Raw genomic sequence first — 20,844 nt, 5'->3', positions numbered from 1 at the left:
ACAATTCCCCCCATGTTCCTTCTGCTTCTCCTATTCCTTCCTTTGTAGATGAAACTCAGCATTTGGAGTCAGAGATGTGAGTGGTCTGAACTCAGCCTTTGGCTCTGTGTGTCTCCCCAAAAGTCCCTTTGTCAACCCAACCTTGTTTTTCCCAGCTGTAAAACAAGAGGTTTAGGTTGGATGCTCTCTATATGTAGTTTTCAGCGCTGATACTCTGTAGGTTTTATCAATTCCTTTTCTTTTGGAATTTGAGGATAATATATTAATTTACAGTGTTCAAGTAAAAGGGTAAGTTAAAAACTCCCTGCTGTGCTTCTCTTGAGAAGAGATAATTAGCAGGAAGAAAAGGTTGGGGAGGGATGGGAAATAGATTTGAAACCTTTGGGTCCAGCCAAGATGCAAATTTTTTTAACAGAGACAATGACATGCAGGGTTTCCCTGGCAAACCAGAGAATGAGAATCTGGGTTTCCCCCTCAGGCAGAATTGCAGACAAGCAATTAGGATAGAATTTGGCACAAGGCCTCACAGTAAATTCATACACAAGTATTACTTATTTGAATCTTTTCATATAACTTGTAAATTCATACACAAATATCACTTACTTTAATCTTTTAAATACTTTTCCCGTGATTTAATAGCAACACTCTCCATATCTGGTGAGACGTATTACTTTATGTGGGAGTCACTCAGTCTGAGTTAAGGATCAGAAACATTGGTCTGGCTGCTGATGGAGAATGGCTTGGGGATGGGGAAGGACAGAGGGATACCAGGTAATGAGTTTGTAAGTATGATCCAGATGAGAACTATCCAAATAGTGACGGATATAAGTAGTTAGAAAAAGGAGAGATCAGGTTTTAATAACTGATTCAATTGAGGGAAACTGTTGATACCAAATCAGACTCAAAAATGGGGTGATAGGGTACATGAGACTGCAGCAGAGAAGGTTGGCTTGGGAAGAGTGATGAATTCATTAAAGAGAAGAGAATTCTCTTAAAAGCCTGAGTATTTTGACTGCTTCCTGAAATGCTGTTATAAAACTTGACTTTTTCAACCATCTAGATTGTATTCATGTTCATAAACATTTGTCAATACTAATCAGCTGATAGGTAGGATGTAGGCACTGAGATGACAAAGATGATGGCTTTCAGACTTGTAGTCAGATATAAAATATCTATAAAATTGTCAGCATGGACTTATTCTAAAAATTAGGGGTATTTCATGATTTTGCCCACGGAATAAGTTTCAGATATCTCAGCATAGCATGCAGAGTGCTTAATCAACTTCCTCTCTTGTCACTTCCTCATCATGCTAGTCACTAGTCACCAAACCTGCCATGGCTTCCCACAAGTTTTAGACTTTGCTCAGACTTCTCCTTAGCTCTCCTTTGCTAACTTGGGATACACCTGCTCATTATTCAAAACAAAATCCTCTGCTCCTGCAGAGCAGTTAGGTCATTCTCATCTGCCGAATGCATTCTGTGCAACCCCTTCTAGGGCAGTTATTATGCTGAACTAGAATTGATTATTCACTTTGTTTCCTTGCAAGCACTTTAGACTCTATTTATCCTAAGTGCCTGGGACACAATATATATCTCCCTCAGTAGTCAATTTACTGCTTACTCTCCAAACTCAGAAGCCAATTAGATTCAGATTATGCAGAGTTTGTCAGTTTCCAAACTTGCTATCCCAATTCATACTGTGCCAGCCTAGAAATCAAATAGATTAGCAGGTGATATTTCGCTGAGTGCTTCAGTGGATGGGTAGTAGGAAAATAGGTACTGTATAAAATTCAGTGAGCCATGGGGCAATTTGGCATTGCAGAAGGGCTGTGAACCCAGGGTTAGGGCTTAAACAGGGCCTGGCATACAGTAAGTGCTTTATATGTTGGTTTTAGTGAATCACACAGAATCCTTTATTAAATCCATATCATAGGTTTTTCTAGCTTTCCAGCACTAAATTCAGAGTATTCCATGGCACCCTGTCCTGAACCCTAACAGCTTTATTGATAATAGCAATAAATTATGAAAAAGAAACAGACTTGACACATGGCTTTTCACATGCATAGATATATGTTGCCCAAAAACATCAAGTTGAGAACTTCAATGGAGAGTGTGGAAGCTGCGAAGATGTGTGAGGTATGAGTGTGAGTCCAGCCTGGCTCCACCATGGGGTCCCTACAGTTGGAGTCCAACACAGGCAACATAGACAACTTCCTTACAATGCCTCCTTCTGGAAGAGGCCAAGTCTCCATAACCCCTTTCCTTAGTTTATTTTCCTCTATAGTACTTATTATATTCTGTCTACATATTATACATTTATCTGCTAACATATTTATTGTTTGGCCTCCCTCAAAAGAATGTCAGCTCTAAAAAATGAAAGAAAAATAAAGCAGGGGCTTTGTCTTATCTGTTTTTCTTTTCACAGATGCATGTCTTATCCTGGAATAGCATCTGGTACATATTATTACAATTTCTCCATTTTAATTATGAATATGATAAATGGTCAATAGTTATAACCAGCCTCAACAAAACCTATTTGGAGGCCTGAATAATTTTTATGACTGTAAAGGGTTTCTGAACCTGACAGTTTAAGAACTGTCCTAAAGCATCCAGGCTCATCAACACTCACATAAAGCATGAAAATGGGCCATCCTCTGGGGAATTTATTTTTTTGAGACAGGGTCTTTCTCTGTCACCCAGGCTGGAGTGCAGTTGCATGATCAAGGTTCACTGCAGCCTAGACCTCCCAGCTACATTGTAGCTGGGACTACAGGCACATGCCACTATGCCTGGATAATTTTTTTATGTTTTATAGAGATGGTGTCTGGCTTTGTTGCCTAGGCTGCTCTGGGGAATTTCTGATCAGTTTCCACTTTCCACCAATTATCTGACTGCAACAACATTGTAACCATTCCAAGGTTATAATTATGAACTTCTTGTTTTTATTTATTTCTCATTTAAAGACTGAGCTGATTTTTGCAGTGTGTGTGTGTGTGTGTGTGTGTCCTGTAATATTCCAAACTGAAAAGGGTGGAAATGCTCTCAATTTCTAGCTGTGGCAATGCCATTCGCCTGTGTGTAGTTAGAAGACACAAAGTCATTTTGTTGTTTCCCCATGGATTCTTCCTGTGAAGTACATCTCATTTCATCCTATTCTTTTTATCCTTTCTCAACATGTGATGGTCTAGGGCCTGCTTCCTGAACCTGAACTTTGCAGCCGCCTTCTTGCTGGTTCTTTGGTGATACTTCTTCAAAACTGCTAATCATACCAATGCCTGACTCATTGCTTTCATGTAGATGTTTGCATAATTTTAAAATCAGGCTTGATTGCTGCCCGTTTCCATGAGCATTGAGATGAAAAGCCTTATATGGGTATAACTAGAGGTCATAGTAGATGGGTGAGCTTCAGAGCCATACTTGGAACACCAAAGTGTTAAAGTGACCAGGCTAAGTTCCTAGGGACCTTGTGTGCTTCTGCTTTCTCTCTTAGACATCTGCCTCCGTCATGAGGCCGGGCCTGGTTAGCGTCATACAGGAGCAGAGGCCACACAGAGGGCAGCTCAGTCACCCCAGCTGAGGCCATCCTCACCCAGCTGTTTCTAGGCAATGTGCCACTGACTGCAGGTGCACAAGTGAGCCTACCCAGCCACCCTATGGACCCCTGAGAAATGATAAACGATTGTTGTCTGAACCCACTAAGTTTGGGCGTGGTTTGCTATGTAGCATTATCGTGGCAGCAGATAACTGATACAGGGTGGGGTGGAGATTGTGAGTAGACACAGAGGCAGAGATGGATCTAGTGTGTCTGGGGTGGTGCATACTCCTGTATGTGGCAGGAATGTGGGGAGAGGAGATGGGCTCTGTGGAACTCTCTAAGCCACAGTTTCTTCATCTGAAAAGGAGCTATAATAGTATCGACCTAGCAGAGTTGTTGTGGTCATCAGACAAGACATCAGATTTAAGGGCTGAATGCTATCTCTGGCAAATAGTTTCCTCCACTTTCGAATAAACGATTCTTTCAGGTCAGAAAAGATTGATCCCCTTCTCTGTTCTACGCACAATGATAGACTTAGGGAACACAGCATAAATGACTCAGGCATGCATGAGGTATAGTTTACGTTTTCAGAATAGCAGGTGAGATGGACAGAGCACCAGACAGATAGGGATAGGCAGCAGCGGCACAAGATGCTGAGGGATGCTCAAAGTTGCCGTGTTCAATTGTTGGCTTCTTATCCACTTTTATGATAAAAGTAAGCACAACACATATAGTGGATACCATGGTCACAGTTTTTATTTAACTTGTAAATATTACTTTCATACTTAAACCAAAGAGAGCCAGGCTGGTAGGGGTCAGGTTGTAAAGGACTTTCTTTATATGTTATTTTGTGGGGGTTGCTTTACCCTGCAGGTTTTGGTTGCCATTGAAGGGGATAAAGCAGCGATGTGGTAACTCTGGCAAGATTACTCTGTGGCAATATAGGATAAGCCCTAGAACAGGAAGAAATGGGAGGCAGGAAGGTCAGCGAGGAGGCTTTCATAGGAATCAAGACTAGAGATGGTGAGAGAGCAGTGCAGGTGGAAAGAGTACACTTGAGAGAGATTCACAAGGAAAAATCTACTGGATATGGTGACCAGTCAGACGAGGGCCAAAGGGAAGATTTCTAGCCCAGGAAAGTGTGTGTGTGACTATTCTGTTAACTGAGCAAAAAGTGGGGAAAGCATGGGAATTTTATTGTTTAAAAGTCAATGAAGAAATGGCAGGGAACTAAAAAACAAGAGGGTAGGGAAAGAAAATTGGACCTTCTTGGCCAGAGTTTAAGAATCTAAAACCAGTCTGTTTGTAAGTAGGAACCATCATCCAATAGTGACCAGGAAAACTAACATGGTCTTCATACTGTGACCCATGATAAGATCAGAAACAGCTAGAACTTCTGAGTCCAGGCACCTACTCTCACAACAGAAGGCTCCTACCTCATGTGCCTCCCTAGCAGTCCTGGAGATGGCTTCACTGGGTTCAGCCTGTCTCTTCTGTGTCCCCTCAGCCTCCCCTACTGCCATTCTGCTCTGCACCTTGTGGCCAGAATGAACCTCCTCTGCGCCCCGATACTCCCATTCTTATCACTACTACGCAGACAGCACAATGGAAGAGGTGAGTGTGTGCAGGACCCAGCCTGTCTGGGTCGAATTGCAGCTCTGCCATCTATTAGTTGTGTGACCTTGGACAAATGACTTATCCTCTCAGTGTCTTTGTTTCCTCATCTATAAAATGGGAGATAATATACAGTACCTATCTCACAGGGTTATCATGAGTATTGCATGACATAGTCCAGTGAGATATGTAAAATGTTTAAGGATTATGTGGTACATAATACACATTCAGTAATATTAATTGCCGTTGTTCACATTATTCTGATTCCCTACAGCTTGCAAGTGTCAACTAGTTTAGCACAAAGGAGCTTAACTCATGTCTGGTCCTTTCATCGCCTCTACAACTTCCTCCTTCACCTGAGCTCCATTGAACAACTTGCTCCACAAACACACTGAGCCCAATTATGCTTGTGCTGCACCATGCTGTTTCATTTTCTTGAAATGCCCTTTACTTGATTCTCCACTTAATTAGCTTTTTTCCATGATTAAAACTCAGCTTGAGGGCTACTTTCAAGATTCCGTAATCCCCCCATCTACACGGCAACCCTGACCATATCTACTTGATGCCTGTCCCCTGTGCTTTTGTGACATCCTTTGCATCCCTCCATCAGAGCCATTATCACTCTGAATTTGTCTAGACAGCTTCTCCCCTTGGCCGTAAGCTTTTTGAGGACAAGAATGTTATCCTATCCAACATTCCATCTCTAATGCCTGGCACAATGCCAACATATTTCTAGAATTCAGTTGGACATTTGTTGAATAAATAAAACAACTAAGTTATAGCGAGAATGAGTGGATGTTCAGGGCACCTGGAGCCACAAGCTAACCCTCTGTGAGAATCCGTAGTGATGGGATTGGAGGTATCCTCATAGACCACAGGCCTTTCAGATGGATAAACAAAAGAAGTGCTATGTACGTAGGTCTTTCTGAACCCAGCACAGTGATCCATGGGCGTGGCTTCTCCAAGGGAAAGCACAGGATAAGCTGTACTCTACACATACCTCCAATGTTGCTGTCCCCGTGAATGCAGAAATAGCTGGGTGTACGCAGGCACATGTACACGCACGTGCACACATACACACGCACCTGTACTTACACTTGCATTTATACTTTCAATCCCTTCTTTTGTGGTAAACACATCTGTTGCAAATTAGTTATGCTTCTTTTCATATTTTGTTCTGCTCATGACAAACTAATGGACCTTGAGAGTTGGCTAACAGATACATTTTGTTTGGTTAATAGCGGGGATTTTTGTTTAGTTGTTTTGCTTTTAATGGTTTTGAATATGGGTCATGCACACTTATAAAACCTGGATAGATCCCGGAGGCTTTAAATATGTTGCAACAGACTTTCTTATTTGAAACATGATCTAGCAAAAGATATGACTTATTTAATTCAGCAGGGTGAAAATTACTTGAGGTAACTTTCATGCACCCTTGCAATAAAAAGAACTGGATGACAATAGGAAATAAAATAAATCTGCCATAATGGCTTATTTTGACTGCCTTGAGAATTTTTCTTCACAGACTATTTACAAGTTAAAAAGAGGTTAATACTCGTATGCACACAAGAATGCAGCCTGTGGAATCTTCCAAAGAGTATCAGTTGGATAAATTCTTAATCTGGGTGTCTGAGGCAATGATTCTTTGTCATAAGTTATAAAGTGCAATGCAAAATTTTACTTTAATAATAGCTATAGTTTCAAAGACTTGGAATAATTTTAAAAAATAAGTTAGACTTAGTGTTATAGTCAAATAGTGTTCACTTCTTTGCATCCTAAATTGTGTATGTGTGTAAATGAGAGAAGAAGAGAGAGAGGGAAGAGTGGGAAAGTGGGAGAGAGAGTTAAGATTCTAAGATTGTACCTACCCCCAAAATGTCCCTGAGTTGAAGCCCTCATGTGAATGTCATTTGGGGATAATCTCTAAATAAAGGTTGAAGATTTGAGAACAGCTTTCTAGGGAATGGCTTAATTATAGAGCCATTTTATCTTATTATTCTCAGTACTTGGCCCTTAGTAGTTGCCTGAATAATATTCCTAAAATAAGTGAGAACTGTTGAAATTAGTACTAGAATTTCCTGGAAGTCTCCTGAGATATAAGGTTAAATTTTCCAAGAAAGTTGCATCATCTATTCTGTAGGAGTTTACAAACTCTCTCTTAAGACAACACATACATATGAATGAAACCCTCTGAACTGACCTCTGGCAATGCCTTCCTAGCCCATAATCCCATGGTTTTTGCCCACAGAAGGGTGCTAACTTGAGTCTTCAGGATTTTAGGGGAAGGTCTGTAACTGGCACAGTCTCTATAGGCCAAGGTTGGAAGACAGGAAGATCAGAGTCTTCCAGGAAGAAGGCAGGTACAGGTAATTAGTAGCACCAGCTGAGCCTATCAGACTAAAGCATTGTGATAGGCAGAATTCTTAAACAGTCCCCAGGATTTTTACCTCCTGGTGTATATGCCCAGTGTAATTCCCTTCCCTTGAGTATGGGCAGGACTTGTGCGTGTATGACAGGACAGCACTCTGTGATTGCATTACATTGTAAGACAAAGGTGAAGGAATTTTGCATATAAAAATAAGGTTCCAAATCAGTTGATTTTGAAGTTATCAATAGGAAATTATGGGTGGGCTGGCTGAATCACATAAAAGCCCTTAAAAAAGGGACTAGGCGCTTCCTAAAGAGAAGCACTCTCCATCTACTTGAAGGAGCAATAGATGTGTTGTGCAGTGCCTATGGCAAGGAGAGGCTGTAGGAGCTGAGGGTTCCAGCCCTACAAGTACCAGCAGAGGACCCAGCTAAGCCATGCATGGACTCCTGACCCACATAAACTCTGAGGTAGTAAATGTGTATTGTTTTAAGATGCTAAACCTATGGTAATTCGTTGTACAGCATGAGAACCGATATAGGCATAGTTACTAAAAGAAATGGTAAAAAAGCAGGAGTGTGCATAATATATACAATACAAACAGTACCTAACAGGGGAATAAATTGACTTTCCAAAGTCTACTCATAGATAGAGAACCTCTAAAAATAATAAGCTAGAAGGGCACTAATCACACAGTTGTGCTTATTTCTAGGTTTGTCTTTCCCTAAACTAAGCTCTGCAGGGGCCTCTGCCATCATTATTTCTTCTGTAAACAATTTCTGTGGCCTTCTCCATGGGAGGGCATGACCTAGACTCTGTGAATGCAGAAAAGAAGATGTCAGTATGTTTGTGGAATGACTGAGGAGTCAAACACATACAGACTTGTGTGGTCGGGTATGTGAGATGCTCCCTGAGAGGAATGAATGAAGTGCTCCAGGAATACTGTAGGCCAATCTGCCTGGCAGCCCCCTCACCTCTATCCTCACCCTCATAGGTCTTCACAAACAATTCACAGCATTTTTGAGTCACAAAGGATTGCTAGGAAAAATATATATAAATATATATTAATCATATACATTTTAATATATACATATATACACACATACATAAATATATGTATATGTATATTTAAACTGCATTTGGGTAAGTTATGGGAGAAGGAGCTGGAGATCAACTTGCATCACTTTGTAAAGGGCCTTTCTTATGTAAAAGAAAGCTAGGAGATTTGAATGGATTTTTTTGTTGTTGATAATTGATGGTAAATGACAAAAATATGTTCCTCACAGAGGAGAATTATGATCTATTTTGTGTTGTGGAAAGTCTACATGACAGCAGGCAGACTGTGGGAGGCAAGAGAAATGGTAAGGAAGCTAGAGCAGGATGCAGACGTGTCCTACTTGGTCCTCCATCTCTCCTGTGCAGCACAGGGCCCATACAGTAGTGGGAGGCAAGAAGTATTGGCTGATTTACAAACCAACACAGCATCAAATGTGAGCTCAGAGGCAACAGACAGGGATGCAGCAATCTCTGATAGGTTCAGAAATGTTTTCATATACCACAGAGCTAGGAGAGGGGATATTTCAGAAGTACAGTATCTGAGGGGCAGAGGATGGGGGTTGAAAAAGCAAGTCCAGTCTCAGGACCTCCACTGAGCTCTAGCTGGAATGGGAAGGGGTAATCTCAACACCTGGTAGGCTGAGAGTGTCCAGGGACCAGGGACAGCTCAGGAATACAATTCAGCACAACTATTCAGACTTAGGGTCCTGCCTGACCCTCCAGTGTGAAAGTTCAGACACATTCTAGATCAGGCCACATTAGCACCCAGTCCTCTCCATGAGCATTCTAGGAAGCCCCTGTTCATCTCGATTGGCCCATTTCCTTCCCTCACTCTGTGCTTACCCCCAGCTTCTCCCTCTTTGAGGATGATTCATCTCAGGACAATGTCAGGGCCAAAAAGGATTGCTCACTTGACCTATTGCTTCATATTATAGGCAAGGCACACTCCTCTCTTTCTTCTGACTCAGAGATAAGATGTTTTTTGGGTTTTTTTGTTTTTGTTTTTTTTTGCCCCCAAAGCTTGACTAAGCCCTCTGCCTGTGTTGACAATCCCTACATCCATTCATTTATTTGTTTTAATTGTTTAATTACTCACTGAAAACTATTTATTGAATAGACCTCATTCTAGGCACTGGAGACACAACATTGAACATGAAACTGGGGTTCCAAGTTCTCACAGAGCTGACATTACAGGTAGGGAGGTAGGAAATAAGCTGTGAGCCAATAAATGAACTAAACAGTTTCAAAATTATAAATGGTCTAAAAAAATCGTACAGTAATAAGTGCTCCCAAACTCCTTTTGAGTTTTCCATTTCAATATATTTCATACCAACCATTCGATGACCTAAGCCCAAAACCTGGGAAACATCCTAGACTCATGTCTCTCACTCATCCTTTACTTTTAATTAGCAGTCAGAAAGCCATGTGGATTCTAACTCTCAATGGCTCTCAAATCCACCTGTTCTCTGTCCCATGACACTTAATGCCAACACTCTCACTTGTTGCCCAAATTATTGCAGCATTCCCTGACTGGTCTCCTCTCTGTAGTTTTACCCTCTTCCTTCTTATCATGCCCTTGTTTAATATTGCTCAATAGTTCTCTGTAGTTTCTCCAGTGAGCTTCAACTTCCTTCATCTAGCATGCAAGGTCTCTCATTAACTGAGTCCTGCTGAGCTCTTCAACCTAGTTTTCCTACTGTCACCTCTCTAAAAAGCTTTCACTCAGCCATATTTGTGGGTCTACATGTCAAGGTGCTACAGTACCCTCATGCCTTTGGTATATTGTGCCCTGACTTGAAGTACCCTCTGCTCATTCTTTTCTAACTTCTTTGTTCAAAAATCAGACCAAGGGTCACCTCATTTAGGAAGACTCTTTTCCTTATAGTGATCATGAAGTTCTTAGAAGGATTACATTGAGAAGGTACGTGAAACTTTTAGTACAATGATGGCACTCAGCTTATATGTCATTTCCCTGATGGAGGTTCTTGAATTGGAACAGATGTAATTAGCATGTAAATAAAGTCTTCCTATTTGTAATGAAAACATCTCAGAGTACAAACCCTGAGGTGGGAGATTTGTCTCCCTCATTGTTTTAATGAAATAGACTCATGCACAGAAAATTTTTCTTTGTCATTTGTGTGTTTATTGCCTGATACTGTTTATTATAATTTGAGCTGCTACACATTATTCTTAATGGCCTGGAAGTGATTCTGATGGATCACAAGATTAGACCACATCCCATGCCTATCACCATCTCAGACAGCACACACAGTAGTAATTCACTGCAGTTCCCAGCCCTGAGGGTTGGCTGTTGCCATTTCCAATTTAAGACTGTTTCTTGGTACGTTTGCAGATGCTATCTACACCCTGGGTACTGGATGTAGAATCCACCAAACTGCCACTTTCCCTGAAAAAATCTGGGACCACACATCTCCACCAAACCAAGGTTTATCAGGAGGTGGTCTCCTTGGGCTGACCTTTGGCACTATAGTCTTGACCTTCTATGGAGTCTTTAGGCACTCTGTGTGAAAGAAAGAGTGGCTTTCTGAGAATGGATTTCCCTTTGGACACCTGTTCTCTTTATAGCTTTCTCTCTCAGCAATGCACACAAAAGCACACCTCCAGCTCTTTCATTACTCTACGATGCTCCCTGACTGCTCTGAGTCTGTGTGTTTCTGAGCATGATAGCCCCTAGAAGGGCTAGGAAAAGATGCAGTTTTCTTACTTGCATTCAGCAGAGTCCGGATCTTTTTCTCTTCTTCAGCTTCTTGGAGCAACGTTTCTGCTAGTGTCTTGTCCTCTGATTCTATGCACTCGTCAGCTTCTCGAAGGTATTGTATGTAGTCAATCTCCCGTTGGGCACGTTCAACTCTCAGTGCCAAGTTACCCACTGCACTCTTGTACTCACTTGTGTAGGTCTGACATCTTCCCAGCATGACAGATATATTTTTTGAGAACTCTTGGAATTCTTGAATGTATGCCCTTGTTGCTTGGGTACATTTTTCCAGCCCTTGCTTCAATCAGAAAATAAATTTGCAAATTATTGCTTGTTATTTAAATTACCTAAATAATATAAATAGCTATCATTTATAGAAAAGGATTAGAAAATTATACATAATCGAATGGGGAAAAATTGAAATCACCCCTAATTCCTAAATTCAAAGGTACTATTGATACTTTAGTATATCAGTTTTTAAAAGTTTTCCCGAGCATTTAGTCATACATATGTAAATATATTTTTAAAATGTGATTTTACTATATGTTTGTATCTTTTTCACCTGTAGATATATTGTGAACATACTTAGATACCAATTAATGTATATCTATACCATAACTTTAATGAGCGCATTCCATTGAGTTGATATCCCGTTATTTATTCTTAGACTCTTTTTGATGTATATTTACATAGTTTTTAATTTTTTGTCATTCAATCAATGCTGAGAAAAAAAACTGTATTTACATCTTCATCAGATTATTTGAAGACAGATTTCTAGAATATCCATCCCTAGCACTTGGCACAGGGCCAAGCACATAATAATACTCAATAAATATTTGCTGAACAAAAGAACAAATGAATGGGAATGGGATTGCTTCGTCAAAGAGAATGTCGACTTAAAGCTCATTTGCCATAGTTTATCAAAATGCTGTCCACAAATGTAAAAATGTATGCTCCAAACAGCAATATGTAAGGCTGTTTGTTTTGAAGGGAGAAAGACAGAAAGGCCCAAAATACTTCCCTAAATCCTTACCCTCTTTTTTCCTACCCTTCTGACACTGGCTTCTCAGGCTGGGAATGCTATCACTGTTTTGTTAAGTGTCTGAGCTGGCCAACAGTGACTGCCACATGCGACTTAGCTTCACCTCAGGTCAGGACTGGGGTGGGAAGATCTTGTCTTTTTCAAATCCACATTCATAACGATAAAAGGATTAGTCTGTACTTTATACCCTTGACAAGTTCTTAAGGTATTGAAAGACAATTTGCAGGGATTTGGCTGGCTTTACTCCCAAGGCAAGTCGGTGCTAAATGCAGAGGGATCCTGGGTGAGTATCATTCTGGCACTTCTAAGGAGGTGAGGCTCAGGAGGGAGCAAGTGAAGAAGCACAAGAGGCTGCTCGTCTGGGAACACTTCAGCCACTGCCTCCAGGCCTCAGCCTGTTGGCTGGACGCCCTTAGGAAATGTGTTCGGCCTGCTGTGTGGAATTACTTTACCCTGACTGTAACTAGAAGAACACGTAATTTGGACCTGAAGATTTTTCAGGAAAATGTAGAAAATAATTATTAGCAATAAGAATGTCTTTGAAAGAAGATAAATAATTTATCAGTTTAGCTTGTACAAAAGCAAGTCATTAAGTATGAATAGTCAGTGCCAAGGTGTGGCAAAGGCTAGGGTGGAGGGTTACATTTGTCCCTGGGAGCCTGTCCAGGCCGCCAAAATGTTGGATTTTGCACATTTTAATGAGGTGGCAGCCCGAATGCTTTCTTTCTGTTTAAGTTGGCCAAAATCTGCTCATTTCTAAATCTAAATCCAGTTTAGCAAAAGAAACTAAGACTTCTCAATACATCAATATCATGACTTTTTACAGTGACCTAATGGTTTATCATAAAAGACAAAAAGAAAAGCTGAAATTCATTATCAGCCTGAAACACTAAACATGAAGAAAAAGTGACCAACATTTTTAAGTTTCATATTTTAAAAAATGAACTATGGTGAATAATAACATTTTAGATACATACCATTATGCCAGGCAGTATTTTAGCTATGGATTAAATCTTCGGAATAGCCTTACAACATAAATTCTACTATTATCCCCATTTTACAGACGAGACAAACTGCCAAATCAGAGCACACAGTGCAACTATGCTCAAGGTCTGGGAGTGGCACACTGGACACTGGAGTTGGGCTCTAAACAGCTAGATTATGAGCATTTTGAAGTATAACTTTGGCAATGTGTCATTTGCTATCTGGGAAAAATACAACCCAGTAGATAGAGAAATATGGGTAAAATAAGGTATTTCCGGGAGGCCTGTTCCTTGTCCAAGGTGTACAGATGCCACCTACCTCCAAGACTCGAAAGCGCTGGTAGATGTAATGCACCATTGCTGGGTCCTGGGCACACTGCGGCGGGGGCAGAAAAGCTGCAAGGAACAGAACGAGCAATGCAGAAGCTCCTCGAAGGGCCACCATCATCCTGCAAAACACCAACCAGGGTAATCTCTTACGCTGTGGCTCTCCTCAAAGAAGTCTCGAGGGTTCCAGTGGTGGTCTCCTGCTTTCTATCCACTGCTGTGGCAAATCCTCTAAAAACAGCGTTTTGCACAGCAGAGAGCAAAGTCCGCTTGTTATTCCACCCGATGCATGAGCTCAGTTTGCCAGCTAATGATCAAGTCCAACTGTTGGTATGTTGGTCCCTGAGGCCTTGCAGACTGGCTTGTGGCAGAGAGCTCCCTGGGTCCAGCATCTGTTGCCCTCACCCTTGACACATGTGGACCCTCCCCAGGCTAGTGGTTGCACGCTGCTTCCAGGCTTAATTGTGTGTGTGTTGGGGTGGGGGGTGAAGATGGCTTCCCCCCTATTCCCTCGCCCTAGCTATTTCCTTTTTACTTTTGCTTTCCTCCTCCCTAGTGAATTCTGCAGTCCAATCACAGGCCTTCCCCAACACAAACCACCCCCAACTTTTCAAAGTTGGAATCTCAGTTTAGCTTCTGGCAGAAATTCCCAGGATCCTTTTCCCAGAAGTCCTACTGGGAGACCCCACCCCGCATCCAGACTCCCTTCACATTCCTGCAGCTCTTAAAGGCACAGCCAGGAAAAATAAACATGGATCTACCACTATCTCTGAACAGCCAGTGCACAGGGCTGTATCACCCCTTGGGCAGAAAGGAACAATGGGCTACAGGCCTGGCCACCCAGGCTGACAGCTGAAACATCTCAGGATGGAGCTGAGAAGAATTTGATTAAGAGGAATAACAACAATCGTTGATGCAGTGATGCTTCCAAAGTCAAGCCATCAACAAAATTAATTCCTTACAAAATTCCTTTGTAAGGAAATCGTTGAGTTTTCTCAATCATTAGAGGCAGAATTCCCTTCATGTAGCTGCAGGCCAGAAATATGTAGGACTAAACTCCTGCAGGCCCTGGTCCAATTGAAGATAAATTATAGCCCTAGGACAAGGTAGTAAAATCTTTGATTTTGTCTGCAGTCCAGCCTTCTTCTTATCTCAACCTATCTTTCCATGGGAAAGGCCAGGACACCTTTCTCAATCACCTGCCAAAATGAGAAAGGTTGGGGCATCTATGGGATGTGAAAAGAACGCTCTCCAGGAGTCAGAAGACCTGTGTTTCCATTTGGTTCTCACAAGAGACACTAATAGATACCTTTATCAAAACATCTCATGTACCCCATAAACACCTACTATGTATCCACAAAACTTTTTTAAAAAGAGACACTAATAGACTAAGAATTTTCTACTGGTGGTCCTTAAACTTCCTCATCCCCAGTAATATTTCTCCCCACGCTTCTTCCATATGGCCACAGCACCTAACTATTCCTCCTCACTCTCTTGGTAAAATCCCAAACAGTAGTTCCTCATCCTTAGAAACAATTCCTCATATTTCTGAGAACCATCTTTGCACTATTCCCTAAACCAGTTGAACTTCAGCTGACCCTGCCTCCTAAATCCTTATTAAAAAATCTGCCTGGCTCACGCTCCTTCTCCAAGTGAGAATATTCTCTTTGAAATTACTCATGCCCAGCAGTTTTGAATAAAGTCTTAGAGTAAAGGTGCTCTAGTTGATTTACTTCCACAAATGCCTCAAGTCCTAACTTTGAGACTGTGAACTAAGATGGATAAGGTCCAGTGGAGGAAAATTCTGGTTATATCATAATTAACTTTTGGATGGTGGTGGTGTGGATAATTCTTTCCTGGGTTTTCTAGAGCATGCTTATATTACTTTTTCAATGAAATACACATGCCATACTTACGATGTCTAAAGAATTACAGGAGAGTCTGTGAGGGGGAAATGCAGTGGGAAGCCTTGGTTGCAGCAGAAGTCCTTGGGGTGCTTTCAGGGCTGCTGTTGCTCCTCTCTCTGTGGAGTGGGCTCCAAAGAGCTTGCTCAGGCCTGGCAGGCACCATCTCTGCCCACCAGTGATTCAGGCCCAGTACCACCTTCTCTGCGGTCACCACCTTCTTCAGAGGGACACTCGTGGCCTCTCAGTTCTGACTGCCCACACCTGGTCTTAATTGGAGAGCTTCATTTACTCTTTGTAATCCCAAACAGGGACTGCAAATCTCACAGCTGGAACCCATAACCCATTAGGATTGATGACCCATGGTTCAGAACCAGAGTGGAAACTCTCATATTCTTGTGACCAGAGGTTTCATAAAGAAAAACCAAACTCACATTGGAGACAGACCCAACTTTGACTTGCGGTGGCCTACTGAAGCCATCTTTATTAGAACAGTCCCTCCTCAATGGGTGCCGGGTGTGTAAGGGTGAGAAAGATGGCCTGCTGCACCTAAACCGGCGGTTGGATGAAATCCACTATCTTCATTACACTTAACCTCCGGCCTTGACTATTGCTGTCACTAACTGGGACAGTGGACAAGCACAGTGACTTCTCTTTTCTCCTCTGCAAGTGTCTGATCCGTCTGCTTTTCTACCCCAGTATCCTGAGAGGGGAAATAAGCTCCTTAATATCCATCACTGTTTCCTCTCTGTGGCTGGATCCAGGTGATTGGTCCTTAATCTATAAGCCAGGCCTGAGCTGACTGTTTTCTCTACATGAGAAAGAGCTGGGTATATCAATGCTCTCAGCCCAGTTAGCCCCTTGAAGCTGATTACATCCAGATCTCCAGTTCCTTTTGGAAATTGTTGCCTTCTTCATCCCTCTTGGCTCCATTTGCTGCTGTGCCTCCACATTAACTGACCTTCTGATATCTAGAGCCTTCTCTGCTTCCAGTACCCCCTCACTTTGCTGAGAGATGCTAGTCAACTCCAGCAAAGTCTGGAGGAGACTTTGCCTTTTTGAGGTTGCAAAACCCAACTCAAAAGAATTCCTTCTGGGATATTAGAATTCATCGTTTAGATATGAACAGGATGCCTCGTTTTTTTCTGTTTTTTTTTTTTTTCTCTTTGCCTCTACTTTTCCCTTTATATTTTATTTGTCATGCCTCCCCTGCTCCTCCCTTCCTGATAGCTGTTTGCTTTAAGTCATCTTCAAATCTTCCAACCTTTTACCAAGTTAATTGCATTGTTTCCTGCATGAGTGATTGGAACAGCCTCTAATTCCCTATCTTCATCTCCTTAGATAAAGTGTTGGCTGATTTTATGCCAAAATGAAAGCTTTTTACAATATAACCTCGACCAACCTTTCTTCCTTCAACTATTGGCATCTACCACATTCATCCCCTACAACAGCCACATCTAATTGTCCCCAAACTACCCATGAAATTTAACATATGGTATCTTTCCTTATGCAGTTTCCTCAGCCTAAAAGGTCTCTCCCTTTTGTAACTAGTGAATTCTTCAAGTCCTCCTGCCACCTTTTTGACCCCATTCCAGGCAGAATAATACCCGTAACATGTTGAAGCCTGAATCTTGGAAATTTGAGGGGAAGGCTAATCTGGCCATTGGTGCTTGATGAGAGCTGTGGGCTTGCTGCCTCTGGGAGAGACAGCAGTGTGGAAGGGGAAAGAGAAGAAACGTTGAACTGTTAGGGGCTGAAGTATGTTGCCTCCAAATTCATATGGTAGAGCCCTAACCCCCATGACTTCAAAATGTAATTATATTTGGAGTTAGGGTCTTCTAAAAGGTGTTTTAGTTAAAATGATACAATTAGGGTGGACTTTCCAATCTGACTGGTGCCCTTATACAAAGAGGAAATTTGGACCAGGGATGTAGGTGCACAGAGAAAAGCCCATGTGAGGACACAGCAAGAATGTGGCTATCTGCTAGCCAAGGAGAGAGGCCACATAAGAAACGAAACCTGCCCACACCTTGATCTGGGACTTCTGACTTTCAGAACCATGAGAAAGTAAATTTCTGTTGTTTAAGCTTCTAGTCTATGGTATTTTGTTATGGCGGCCCAAGCATACTGGTACATATTATATCCTAGTGTGTTCCGGGTACTGGACTATGCACTGGGGATACAACAATGGACACAATAGACATATTTCTTGCACCCTTAGAAGATGTAGTCTAGGCTGGGCATGGTGGCTCATGCCTGTAATCCCAGCACTTTGGGAGGCCGAGGCGGGTGGATCATGAGGTCAAGAGATCGAGACCATTCTGGCCAACATGGTGAAACCCCGCCTCTACTAAAAATACAAAAATTAGCTGGGCATGGTGGCATGCACCTATAGTCCCAGCTACTCGGGAGGCTGAAGCAGGAGAAAGGCTTGAACCTGGGAGGTGGAGATTGCCCTGAGCCAAGATTGTGCCACTGCATTCCAGCCTGGCAATAGAGCGAGACTCTGTCTCAAAAAAAAAAGAAAAAAAAGTAGTCTAGTAGGGGAGGTAGCACATGGATACATAAATAGAATGCATTATAATTTGTCTAAGCATTGATGAGGTAGTACTAAATGTCATGACAACATAAAGACAGAGCACCTGAGCTTTGTGAATCAGGAGGACTTCCTAAAGGAGGTGACATCTTAGCTGAGACTTGAAGGTAAATAGGAAAAAGGTAGGAAATGCTCTAGGGAAAAGAAATAGCTTGTGCAAAAACCCATACAGCAGAGAGAGCTCAGTGGACTTGAGGAACTGATAAAAGTTCCATATGAACTTTCTATGTCTGAATAATGTTTCTGGGAGAGTATTGTAGGTCAGACTCTCCAGGAAACAGAGTCTGAGACCAATTTACATGCATGATGTTTCTTCAGGTGTGCTGTCCGGAATACCTGTGGAGAGTGAAGGATGCATGACTGGGCAAAGAGAGAAGTTAAACTGCCATGCAGTTACAACACAGGCCTCAACTGATCCCATGAGGGGCTCTGGAGATAGGAGGGTCCATCAGCTATGTCCCAAACTGAGGCAAGGAGACCAGACCTTGGCACTCCCGCATCAAGCAGTCATTGGATGAAAGCTGTGCCCAAGGAGGAAGAGTAGATAATCTTGAGTGAGGTGCTTTTCTTTGGATGAGGGGAATGCCTGGAAAGGGACTCAGCTGTGAGTTGTTAATAGCAACACTTGCACAGCTGGGAAATGAATGTCCTCCTAAAGAGTAAATTTCAGCGATGCACCACAGTGTCTGCTTCAGTAGGTTAAGCAAAAGCCAGACCTTGTCAAGTTTGTAGGACATGCCAAGTATTTTAGGTGTTATGGTAAGAACAATGAGACAGCAATTAGAGTTTCAAGAGAATAACACATAAATAGATGTGTGTTTACAGAGGTCTCTCTTGAGGCCAGGTGAAGGACAAATTGGAGGGCAAGACTAAATTCAAGGTGGGAGACGGATTAGGAGGCTGTGAGAATGATCTGAAAAGAGAATGATAAGAGCCAGAACTAGAGTTGTGTCAGTGGAGAGAGATCTAACTGGTTGCCTTTGAGAAATATTTAGAATGTAGAATTGCTAGAGCTTGGTTAGTGATTGAGAGGAAAGAGAGGGAGTCAGGTTGATGGCCAGATCCTGCGTTGTCTACAACAGGCTCCCTTCTAACCCCTTCAAGTCTAGCGTCCGCGTTGTAGCCAGAGTGAGGGAGCCAGTATGCAAACCTCATTGTGTAAGTTCCCTGCTTAGAAGCCTTGATTGTTTGCCAATTCCTTCCCAAGAACATGTAGACTTCTCAGGCTCAGGGAAGTCTGCAGTTACATCTAAGCTAAGATCTACAACGTGAGTAACCAGTAGGCCAAGGAGGAGGGAGTATGTGTTACATTCCTTATGGAGGGAGACACACACAGACAGCCCTTTAAAGGTTGTTCTGAGGCAGAGTCAGGAGGATTGATTGAGCCCAGGAGTTTGATATCATCCTGAGCAACAAAGTGAGACCCCATCACTATGAAAAATCAAAAAATTAGCCAGGCATGGTGGCATGAGCCTGTGGTCCCAGCTACTTTGGGAAGCTGAGGTAGGAGGATTGCTTGAGCTGGGAAGGTAGAGGCTACAGTGGGCTGTGTTCGTACCACTGCACTCCAGCCTGGGAGACAGAGTGAGACCCTGTCTCAAAAAAAAAATCATCTCTGAGCCACGAGGCTCCCTGTAAGCATTGAACATTGAGCATTGCCTCTTCCAGGTCCAATCTCTGCTGCCTGCTTCTTCTTCTTTCTTTCTTTTTTTTTTTTTGTCATGTATCTCCTACTTAGTTTTGGAGCCCTATTTGATCACCCTTGCCTAGACTAACACCTGAACCAACGGTACCTTTCTTCTTAGCCTGGGCTTTTGTCTGCCTCCAGAACTGGCCCTTTATATAATTCTTCCCGCCCTGACTTTGCAACCAGGTTGTATCACCTGATGTCCTCTTTGAAAGACACCTGCAAGTTTGCATGGATGCACGTAAGTACCTCGGCTCTATTATTGGGGCCCACTTAATAGATTTTAGTACAAATCATATATTTTTGAGGGGCTCAATTGTCTCTAACCCTTAGCAAACTGGAGACATGTGAAGTGATTTCTCTAGTTCAGCCTATCCCACATACCTGTGAAGACAATGCTCTTGGTAATGTTATATTTACAAACCATGCAATACTGTAGATGTGTCATCTCATTTCTCTATGAGACATTCCTTGTAAATAAATTTTCAGAAAACATGGGATTCCTTTTACCTTGGGAAAATGCCAAAACATTTTTTACACTTGATCTTAGCCAAAAGGTTGAAAAGCAATGCCAAAACATTTTTTAACTTTAAATATTTTAATGGAAATCTTCCCAAATGTGTTTCAAACTTACTTACTTCTCCAAAGTCATTTGTTAATGTCATAAGATGACCATATAAATATCAGCTATTGTATCATGTATAGGGACCTTTCAGAGATTATTAAGTATATAGAAATGTCTGCCTTGGTACTTTCTGGCTAAGGAAAAATAGGGATTTTGAGTTCCTGTGTCTGTTGTTATATTTTCTGTCTCCTTTTCGCTGTCTCTGTCCAATCTTTGTAAATAAAAGAAGCTAATTCTCATGCTGAGATTCTGAGCAGGTGAAATAGCCCTGTTTGGCATTAGGTTTAGACTTATGCTTCAGAAATCATTTGAGGTTGCCCCCTATTTTGCTCACTCAGCTGCTCTCTGTCTCTCTCCTGGGATCATAACCTTGATCCTAGTTTCCATGACTT

General features: G+C 42.0%; 1 protein-coding gene across 1 annotated transcript in view; it reads right to left on the bottom strand.

The window, feature by feature from the left end:
• OLFML1 (olfactomedin like 1) overlaps positions 1 to 17,847 on the bottom strand; it is a 28,825-nt gene extending 10,978 nt beyond the window's left edge. The window contains exons 1-3 of the mRNA XM_009186686.4: positions 15,557 to 17,847; positions 13,633 to 13,762; positions 11,298 to 11,586 (exon numbers count right to left, since the gene is read on the bottom strand). Of these exons, the coding sequence (XP_009184950.1) occupies positions 11,298 to 11,586; positions 13,633 to 13,761 (418 nt within the window). The 5' untranslated portion in view covers position 13,762; positions 15,557 to 17,847. The remainder of the gene's footprint in view (positions 1 to 11,297; positions 11,587 to 13,632; positions 13,763 to 15,556) is intronic.
• Positions 17,848 to 20,844: the final 2,997 nt, after the last annotated feature.

The sequence above is a fragment of the Papio anubis genome, chromosome 12 (assembly GCF_008728515.1).
Source record: "Papio anubis isolate 15944 chromosome 12, Panubis1.0, whole genome shotgun sequence".
NCBI lineage: Eukaryota > Metazoa > Chordata > Mammalia > Primates > Cercopithecidae > Papio > Papio anubis.
This window is presented reverse-complemented; position numbering and strand designations above follow the sequence as displayed.